The sequence below is a fragment of the Branchiostoma floridae genome, chromosome 17 (genome assembly GCF_000003815.2).
Source record: "Branchiostoma floridae strain S238N-H82 chromosome 17, Bfl_VNyyK, whole genome shotgun sequence".
Taxonomy (NCBI): domain Eukaryota; kingdom Metazoa; phylum Chordata; class Leptocardii; order Amphioxiformes; family Branchiostomatidae; genus Branchiostoma; species Branchiostoma floridae.
In genome coordinates, this window is record NC_049995.1 from 6779158 (window position 1) to 6789774 (window position 10617).

At 38.6% G+C, this 10617-nt stretch overlaps 1 protein-coding gene across 3 annotated transcripts in view; it reads left to right on the plus strand.

Annotated features, from left to right (window-relative positions):
* The first annotated feature begins 1404 nt into the window (after positions 1–1404).
* The window catches only part of LOC118404624 (TLC domain-containing protein 4-B-like), a 15189-nt gene continuing 5976 nt past the window's right edge, over positions 1405–10617 (plus strand). Inside the window, exons 1-3 of one of the 3 annotated variants that reach the window (XM_035803852.1) lie at positions 1405–1623; positions 2179–2450; positions 8077–8238. In XM_035803852.1, coding sequence (XP_035659745.1) covers positions 8087–8238 — 152 coding nt within the window. In that variant the 5' untranslated portion in view covers positions 1405–1623; positions 2179–2450; positions 8077–8086. The remainder of the gene's footprint in view (positions 1624–2178; positions 2451–8076; positions 8239–10617) is intronic. The other 2 variants (XM_035803854.1, XM_035803853.1) reach the window with 2 other exon arrangements.

A 10617-nucleotide genomic window follows, 5' to 3' on the forward strand; every position in this document is an offset into this window, starting at 1 on the left:
TAACGAACAGAGAGCAAACTGTAGTGGTAGAAGGGAAGGCCTCAGCTCCAGTTAAAGTAGCGTCTGGAGTTCCGCAAGGAACTGTCCTGGGACCATTGCTCTTCCTCTTGTACATAAACGACTTGCCAGACCAGCTCGATTCAAGTGTGAGGTTGTTCGCAGATGACTGCCTGTTATATGTAGAGCTCTCTACAAAGGAAGATTCACTTCTTCTCCAGAAAGATCTGAACACCCTGGAAGAGTGGCAAAGGAAATGGCTTATGCAGTTCAATCCGGATAAATGTTATATCATGCACATAACAAACAAACGAACCCCAAATGTATCCCCCTACCAGTTCTGTGGCCAGACATTAGCAACCACAAAAACCCACCCATACCTCGGTGTTACATTAACAACTGGACTGAAGTGGGGTGTCCATGTTAACAAAATAACAACCAAAGCTAAACAGACACTGGGAGTAATCAAACGCAACTTGTGGGCATGCCCAGCCAGGGTAAAATCACTTGCATACACGTCACTGGTAAGACCAAATCTTGAATATGCTGCAACAGTATGGGATCCGTATACAAAGAAAGACAAAGATAAACTGGAAAGGGTACAGAACCAAGCTGCCAGATTCTGTACAAACAACTACAGCAGAGATGCTAGTGTTACCAAAATGAAAACAGATCTGCAGTGGACATCACTTGAAGACAGGAGGAAAATGTCCAGACTTTGTATGATGTACAAAATGACCAATAAACTGGTGGACGTACCGACTGATAAGTATCTAACACCAGCTCAAAAACGAACTAGAAACAGTCATGCTTTCAAGTACCAGAGTTACCAACCTAGGATTGATGTGTTCAAAAATTCCTATTTCCCCAGAACTATTGTAGAGTGGAATATGTTATCACCAAGCACAGTAGGGGCGTCTTCTCTGGATAGTTTCAGAGAACACTTGCATATAGATGTGCAAAAGTTAGGTGTGATGAGTCGTTCAGTGTAATATAACCAGCTGCTGCCGCGCCGCGTGCCTGCGAAGCTGGTGTGTTACGCCGAAGGGCGGTTATACCGGCTATATAGATACAGATACAGATACAGATTTATTCGTGCTACTACTTGAGGGCATTAAGGACCCGTAACGCTAGTTCACCTTTATCCGTGGGCTAACCTATATCCGTTGTATTTAACAGGGTATTTGGGAATGTCATGTCTAGTTTAAAGATTGATTTTTTTCCAAATATTACGGTTTAAAAATATCGTCCGTCTATTTGCCATCCCCAATTCCATCTGCTATCATAAACAACGAATATAGGTTACCCCGCGGAAAAAAAGGTGAGGTAACCAGTGGGGTACTGCCAGTATGTAAATTTTGCTCTTTTAACCTTTGTGAAACATTGTGCCTTGAGGGCACACACAGGTACCCGCGTGTTGTCTAAAACTGTGACCTTTTAAACTGTGAGTGTGACCTCAGTGGAACAGTGTACAGTAAAACACAACACCTCTCGCGTACCGGTGCGATCAGAAACTCACAATCGTCGAACAATTGTAGATCGTAGCACGATTTGGATACGTTTCAAGCAGGCAGTGTGACAAAAGTAAGTTCCAACAACAGACAAGGATGCGAGACAACATTTTAGGTAACAATACACAGCGCTAGCTGTGTTTCTTTATCCAATTTGCGTCGTAACACACGTTGTGTGGTATCTAACAGTACACCTTATTTGGTGCATTACATGGTGCTACGTTTAGTAGATTTCGTCATCATATTGCGATATACTACGTCAAGTAATATTCGTTTTATTTTTCATCTGGGATGAAATATCAGTTAGATTTGCAATACGATCGTTTAGAATGTAGAATGCTCAATCGTTGTCACGTCCAAAAAATTCTCTGCAACTCCCTATGCATTATAAATAACTACAAATAAGTATCATGTTTTTTTGTCATATCGTAACGCAGCACAACTTAGGTTTGGGTAATTATCTAATGGTGTGTATTGGTGAACGGTTTACTGTAAAAGGTGAAACTTTCACGATGGTTTTCTGTTCTCTGTTTGTGATCTCTTCACCGCGAGCCAAAGCGATAATTTTTTTCTTCCGTCTACTGTCCACCTACCGACTTATAACCACCACAAATACTCCATTTCTCCCTACTATGAAATTAAGCCACCGCATATATTTCCTCTTTTACAGTACCATTGCTGCAGAGACACCTTACGGTTGACCCGAGCACTGCAACAATGGCCGCCGGCAGCTGTTCCGTCTAGTAACCCCACTCCACCGGGAGGCCGGGTGCCGTTTCTAGGATGTAATCGATCCATTCTGTCGACCGCCATGCATGTGTTAAGCCTACCTCGACCGGCATAATTACCGAACACATAACCGCGTATCTTTTAAACGTTTTCTAAGCTTCAAACGACGGAAAATTCATCGTGAAATCCACACCAGGCCCTCTGTCCTCAAAGGTAGGTCGCCCCTCTATTTTAAGGCGTGGGTCGAATTTATATCAGTGCTGCAAAATTGCCTCCTAATGTAAATTCATTACAGGGTGAACTGTGCACTTATGCCTTGGTACCAAAAGGCCGCTACCTTTGTGCATTATGCCTTTGTATTGGTGAAATACTAAATATTCCATAGGTACCGCATACAAGGTTGCTTTTGGTCGCCTCTTTGTCGAATTGAATCGCATGCCATGTGTCCCTTTGTCCTGGCTGACATGAATGAAGATGACAACTGCACATGATTTAGAGGCCTGACGACAAAAAGCGATGGCCTTTATCACGCCCTGTTATATAATTCGGCAATGGCGATTGTTTGATGGATTGCATTTGGTCGGCTGTCCAAACCACACGGACCTAATATTCCCGGCAATTCTATTATATACCCTAGCGGTAATTCTATCACAAGCGTTAGCGCATAAGCACTATAATAACGTGTAAGGGAGGTGTGTGTGTGGATTTAACGGTACGTACAATTAACGTACATTTGTGTATATTGCATAAAGCATGGTAGCGTGGGTTTAGAATATTGCTGACATAGTAAAAAAAATTGGCCCCGTTTCTGATCATATGCTGGCGTGTCCAATTCTTTATGATAATGATGGACATATCGTATCAGGACGAGGCAGGCGTTTTGCATCTTATTGATTTTAAATTCTTTATTTCTGTTATAAGATACGATCAAAACTGCTCAAGACGACCACTTAGGAAGATAATAAAAATATCTGTTCTTTGTGGACTGTGGACACTTTAGACAGGACTCTTAATGCTTGAGTCAATGGGGGGGGGGGGGTATGTAAGGGACAACCAAAAGGGACGGTGATCACATTGGTCAGGTACGTAGTCCTTATTTATACATGTAGGTGATCCCTTGTATAGAACTAACTGTATCTTTTCCTGACATGTATAATACTCATATAGCGTAAAATACAGTTCGAACGCATGGCTGTTGTATTTCGAAAAACCTTAGACAATATGAATACATTATTCAACACGTACATAAAAAATGTATATTATTCAAACATTTCGGACCTATAAAACTATGGTGTTATATATCTGTTGACATAGATGTGCATCGCAGGATTTACTCGTATCAGCTAACGCGAGAACGCGTTGAGCAGAAATATATTCATTGTGTGTACGAAAAGCCTGTAACTAAAGGTACGGCCAAAGCAAGTCAATTTCATGGATGGCATCATGTTGATCATTGCATGATTTCGATTTAACATTTGTGAACCTCTCTAGAGAAAAATAGTGACGATGACCCCATAAAATGAATTATAAAATGCCGAAAATTGAGAAATATGTCCTTTGTTATTCATGATTATAGCTAGCTAGTGTGGTAACCTTGAGTGTAGCTACTAACTTGCTATGTCATTCCAGTCTACCACATGTACACTAGTATCATATTTGTGCACTTCTTGAATAGACATCTAGAAGACTTGTTGGCTATGATGCCGCGTTTTGTCGTTTTAATATTGTTACTTGTCTCTATTTCAAACATTTTTATATAGTAATTTTTCTTCGTTCTTTGGCTCTCGTGCTAGATACCAGGGTTTAATTGAATGGAGGGGGTGGGGTCCACAGAATTTACATGCTGTGGCCTAGGTTACAATAGCCCGGTGCTATACCAGCTGCCTTTCATTGTTCGTGTTAATCGATTGCGGGCGTGGTCCTACGGCCTGAGAAAAGCAATGTTGTGTTTCCTATAACATCCTGACAAAAATAGGGTCGATAGGTAGATATTATCTTTTTTTATTCTTCCGGTTTCTTTCTCTTTCTTTCCGTTTTTTCAACTCGACCAAAGGGACCCAGAAAGGACTGTTTAAGAGATTGAATTTAAAAACGAAATGCATCATGACGCTTCTACTTTCATATCTTTTGTATCATATTTTAATTTTACATTGCACAAGAACAATTTTATTTTGCAACAGAAGTTAGGGGAACGCATTGGAAAACGAAATTACAAGATTGCACTCGAAATGTCCCTTTCTAATTGTCGACCCCCAAGAAGGCTGGGGTCGGCATGTTTTTGCTTAGGTCGGGTAAATCAAATAAAAGCTCCTTGTTTAACCAGAAAAAAATATTTTGTCCCGAGCCTAAGGTCAGGGAACGCTATCAACCCCATGCACTGGATATGCTAATTCAGGTCGCTTTCATACATCTATGAATAAGACATAATTCGCACTATATGTTTCTAGGTGACAGTGTCAACGGAAAGAGAAAAAAATTCAAGATTAGATCTAGACTTGGTGGTACGCAATATACTCCTAACTACTGTGACCTATTTTTATCATATTAGACTCTCTCTCTCTCTCTCTTTATATCATCTGACTGTCCATTAATTCATGTACCTTTTAATCTATCTTTATACATATTTAGCTATCATATCTACCTATCTGTACTTTTATCTTTCTACTTATTTATCTATAGTGTCCAACGCCATATCTGTCTATTTGTCTCTCTGAATTTAATAATAATATCCTCTTATCTTTCTATCCATCTATGAATCTATCAACAATCTATCTATCTATCTACCTCGATATATTTCTAATATTGTATTACTATCTGGGATGTCTCAACTGGTAGCAGCATCATAGTTGAGCTCCTTGTCGCAATTAGTTTGAAACTTTGAGACCCCGGTTTGATCCTGGATAGAGCTGTTTTTTTATCTATGCTGTGTCCAATACCCCATCATTAACAGCTGTGCTGAACTTAATAACATTATTACAATACAGCACGCTGGCGAGTAGCGGTGAGGTGGGCATTTACTTTTCGTTTACAGTTCTGTAAGTCTCTGGTATCTACAATGTCCTGTGGGAGGCAGTTCCATGCTTTACGGTAGCTGGAAGAAATTTTAAAGTTCTTTTGTGACAGGAGGAGGTTGACTTGACAGGTTCTAGGGCTGCACTGTGCTGTTGACAGACGTGTTTCTCGGCGGTGTACGTAGGGCTCAGGTGGTAGGTCGTTCAGCAGTGTTGGTGCGTCTCGGTGGTACATCCGGTGTAGGAGTGAGAGGGCCCCAACATTTCTCCGCTGTTCTATAAGGGCTGCTTCCCGACTTTCGGAAGGGTTCGACGTAAAATGGGGGTCCCATTTTCGAGGAGGTATCTCGAGCACGTGAGAGAGAATGGACTAGAAACTAGAAACTCTGTGTCTCTTCCCAGCGTCCCTTTCAGACGTATGAGAGCGCTAGATCTAATTGTTTTCCTGTGCACCTTTATCCGTGTGGTACCCTATATCCGTTGTATATAGAAACATTGTATTTGGGGATCGTTAAGTCGATGGAAGGTTGTTTCACATTGCAATATTTTGAAACGTTTGACATTTCAAACCCACATCGTTGCAGGAAATATCTAAATACCCAGTTTTTTTACAACAACGAATCTAGGTTACCCATGGATTAAAGTGAACTAGCGTTAAAACTCTGCACCGCCGGTCGGTAGAACTTCTTTTCCCGACATTCATAGAGAGCCTTTGCCCATGTTACCGTGAATGAGCGATCTCCCCCTCCCAAAACAATAAACAATGTAATAGCATTTATTGCATATTCATGCCCTATCGGGCTAAGTACATGCATATACTATATATAGATACAAAAGTCCGCAATACAGTACACATGGTTTCTAAGACTAATCTAAAACATGGGTTCTAAAACTATTCTAATACATTTGTTCGGCTTCTTATCTTGTTTCTTAGTAATGTTAAAAATGTAGTTGAGATGTGTTTGTATAATGTCGTTTGATCAAAACTCATTTTTCAACACTGGACAAATATTTAAAGTGAGGGAACTTTCCTATGATATGGCTAAAAAGAATATTTCTTTCGTTACTATTTAAACTACAATCTGATAAAATGTGGGATTCATCCTCGACCTTGTTCACGTTACAGAACAATATAGACAATAAAAAAAACCGGACGGTAGCGCGTTTTCAAAGGTATCAGAAAGAGGCTCCGAAATCCGTTTGTACTATTTATCTATACTCGATGTGTATACTGTTCTGTTCACTGAAAATCGGGAAAGTTATCAACTGTTCCCGACAGAATTGCTTGCCCACAGCACTTATTGATCTAGCCTGAGACCACATTAAATACTTTGTTGTTTTCCGTCACTTTCTAACGCATACAAGGAATTAAGTTAACTATAAATATCATCAGATATAGAGGTTATTGAAAATGAAGGGGTTATTGAAAATAACATACGATCAAACGCAAATGTTCTGACCACATAAAATAACAGGATATATATAACGTTACTTTATTGTAATTGTGAGAGTCAAAGTTGAAAGAACTATAGTATAGTATTTATGTGTGCTAGAATAGGTGATGTTCGTGTATGTGAATTTTAATGGCCAGAAAATCAATAAGCGTATCTGGGTTTTCTGATTTAAGGCCACAGCAAGTATATTTTATGGATGACATCCTCTGCAGACTGCAAAAATAGTGCGATAGGGCGAAAAAAAAAACAAGATTGGTACAAAAAAACAAGATTGGTACATTTTCAAATTAGACACCATGAACGTTGTAACAAGAATAAAAGCCAACAAGGCATTCATCCCTAGCCCTGTATTTAAGACATGTGCATGCACGGGTGTTGTAAAAGTGACGCTAGTGTGGTAGACTGGTGTCACTAACAAAGTTGCTAACTACACTCATGGCTTCTGAATTGGTGCCATTGTTACAACTATCCAACTAGTTTCACTTCTACAACTTACTACAGTCCTGGGTACCTCACAATTTCCCTTTTACAAGTAATTATTGGGCTACAACACAACATATTTGTTCATTTCGGTAATTTTTCATCACGTTGACCATCTCCAAAGAAGAAAAAAATCTTGTTTTTTTCTGAAATCAGGCAAAAATTAATGAGCGCGCGGATGTCATCCATAAAATTTACTTGCTGTGGCCTAACATTTATTTGCTGTCGGCTAAAACTACGCCCGGTGCATATTTTCATAGTCTCTTGCCTTTCACCAGGGGAGTTGCATTCCTAACCAATAACTTACCGTATTTTTTGCAAAATTCTACAACCCACAAGCCCTAAGAATAGCGACGAAAAGCTGATAGGCATCGAAATGTAATCAGGGGCCAACAATAATAGTTGTGTAAAAAAAACTACTGTATCCTATGTTCTCTCGTACCAACCTGTTCAATTTTTTCACGAATGTCCTTATTAGTTAAAATGAAGATGATTCAGTCTATACTTCTGAATAATTATCAAATTTTGATTAGACGTCTCGAACGGTGTCCACCGTTCTTCATCAGTGAATTGAAAATGAAGTTGTACAAAGTTTGCGGAACAAAGAATAATTCTTATGTTCAAAATAAACAGAACAGGTAACGGTTATGGTGTTCTAAAATAAACAGCACAGGTAACAATTTGGTACCTAGTACCTGTTTTGTTTATTTTTAGTTTGTTTGGTACCTATTACCTGTTTTGTTTATTTAGAACATAAGGATTATTCTTTGTTCCACAAATTTAGTACAACTTCTTTTTCAATTTGATAATTATCCAGAAGTATAGACTGAATCATCTTCAATTTATTGTATCCTGGATGATTAATCTTCACAAACGTCCTCATTTGTTGCACAGTTAAAACGTCATGGCTGTGGAGCTGTTTCATTGGCTGATCGTGGGCGGCGCCTTCGCCGTCTCGTTCCCAATCTTCACCATCCTCACGCCTGCCATCTTCAGGCGTCTCGTTCCCGGGTTCGATCAACTCAACCCGAGAAAAGACTTTCTCATCAAAGATGCGTAAGTATGATTAAAATATTCGCCAAAAAGTAGTTACTCAAGCTACTGGATATGGTTTCGAAAACGGTCAGACGTGTCAACTGCTATCCAGTAGTTTTCGTCAGTGACACTGAATAGATAGTTATGCTGGAGAGGGTTTTCTATTCTAGGTGTGAATTGATATGTAAAGAAGATCTAGTTGAAGAATAGGTTTATCCTAACTATGAATAAATATGCAAAAATGAGTGGAAGGCAATTTTTAAAGGTCCAAAGGCTACAAAGGTAAGACAAGTTTACATATCAATTCACAGATAGGATACTTATATAAACGTATATCCTCATATACCCTTTATACATAGATGGCAAGATAATAAGAGACAAGAGGCCACGATAATACAATCTTTATTGACACAACAAAAGTACAGCGACTTTCGTAAGGTCTACATGTATAACAACTACTTACAGTACAACTAAACACATATATATGGATATCTATAGGTATGGATACATCAACATAAAGGGTCTAGCATGTCATTTACACTATTGGTTCTACGGTATAAACAATCGTGGATATATTTGCCTACTTGTACACAATGTGGATTATCGCCTCCCAGAATGTACTTGAATTTATCTATCGAACAGAGAGTAGCAAAGTCTTTAGAGCAAGTGGAAAGTAATGTGAACAGCTCTGTGCGTTTATCATCATATCGAGAACAATTAACAGTGCGGTCAAACAGCACGGTTTAATCAGGCTATAAATATTGATAACCAATTAACAAGATTGGCGGACGTGCTGTTTCATTAGGTTGCTCCCAGTGGGAAAAGTTAATGATGCCATCTTATAGATCAAATCAGCTTGCTCCTCCGTTATTTTGTCCCACTCTTATATTCGCCTACATAGATCAATATCTTCGTACTTCATTCCGAGACCAAATCATCCATACATAACATGATATAACACATTAAATGTTACCAGTAATTATGCCATCTTATAGATCTAGTTGTCTTGCTCCTTCGTTATTATATTATGTTCGACTCCTATATTCACCTTCATAGATCAATATCTTTGTACTATATTCCGAGACCAAATCATTCATTCAAAACGACAATATTACACATAAAATGTTACCGGTAATTATGCCATCTCATAGATCAAATCAGCTTGCTCCTTCGATATTTTGTCCGACTCCTATATTTGCCTTCATAGATCAATATCTTTGTACTATATTCCGAGACCAAATCATTCATTCAAAACGACAATATTACACATAAAATGTTACCAGTAGTTATGCCATCTTATAGATGAAATTAGCTTGCTTCTTCGTTATGTCCAAATCCTACTATACCTACATAGATCAATATCTTTGTAGTATATTTCAAAACCAAACCATTCATTCAAACCGATAATATAACACATATGCTGCTACCAGTCATGATGCCATCTTATAGACCAAATAAGCTTACTCCATCGTTATTTTGTCCCACTCTTATGTTCGCTTTCATAGATCAATATCTTTGTACTTCATTCCGAGACCAAAGCATCAATACATAACATGATATAACTCGTAATGTTACCAGTAATATTTGACAATTCTAGATTTAGGACAATTTCTTTGTACCTTCTACACAAGAGAATATTGTAAGTCATATACTTTTATCGACAATATTTTGTAGTTCGTAGAAATGAAGGATAAATTTACCTTGTAGCGTTGTTGTTTCAAATTGATAGAATAAGATTTTTGTGACTTCTATCGATACTATTTGTAGTTCTTAGAAATGAAAGATAGATTTACCTTGCAGAGTTGTTGTTTGAAAGAATAATAAGATTCCTTGCTTTTACACAACCAAATGTTTTATATATTTTGCAATGTGAACCAGTCAGAATTACCCTGAGGATGTTGGCAAACGTTCGCAGAAACGTCGGTTAAAACGCCTGGTCACGAACAAAGAATACTGTAAATGCAGAAACTTTCGCCGTACGGTGGTTTAATGTTCGCGGTTTTCGCAGTAGCCACTTCACCGCGAACTAAAAACTACCACGAACATTTTTTCGTGGCATTAAAGGACTACAGTGCATGGTGCTATCGCGGACTTAAACCCACCGCGAAAAGTCCTTTTCCCGCTACCGCGAAGTTAATTCCCGCAAACTTAAACTCAAATTTTACAGTATTGTTATTCAGAGACTTAACAACCTGATAAAACTGTTGGCTGTTTTTGTTTCACAGCTGTTACAAAAACTGACAAAAACGAACGGACACGAACTACATACCAGTTTTCAGTCTACCATGTGCTTTGAACAATGTATGTGTGATATAATATCTGTATACGATTGTGCGATTTTCAACAACGAAGAAATACAAAATTCTCTACAGCTTGACTTTGCCTTACCTTTGTTTCTAT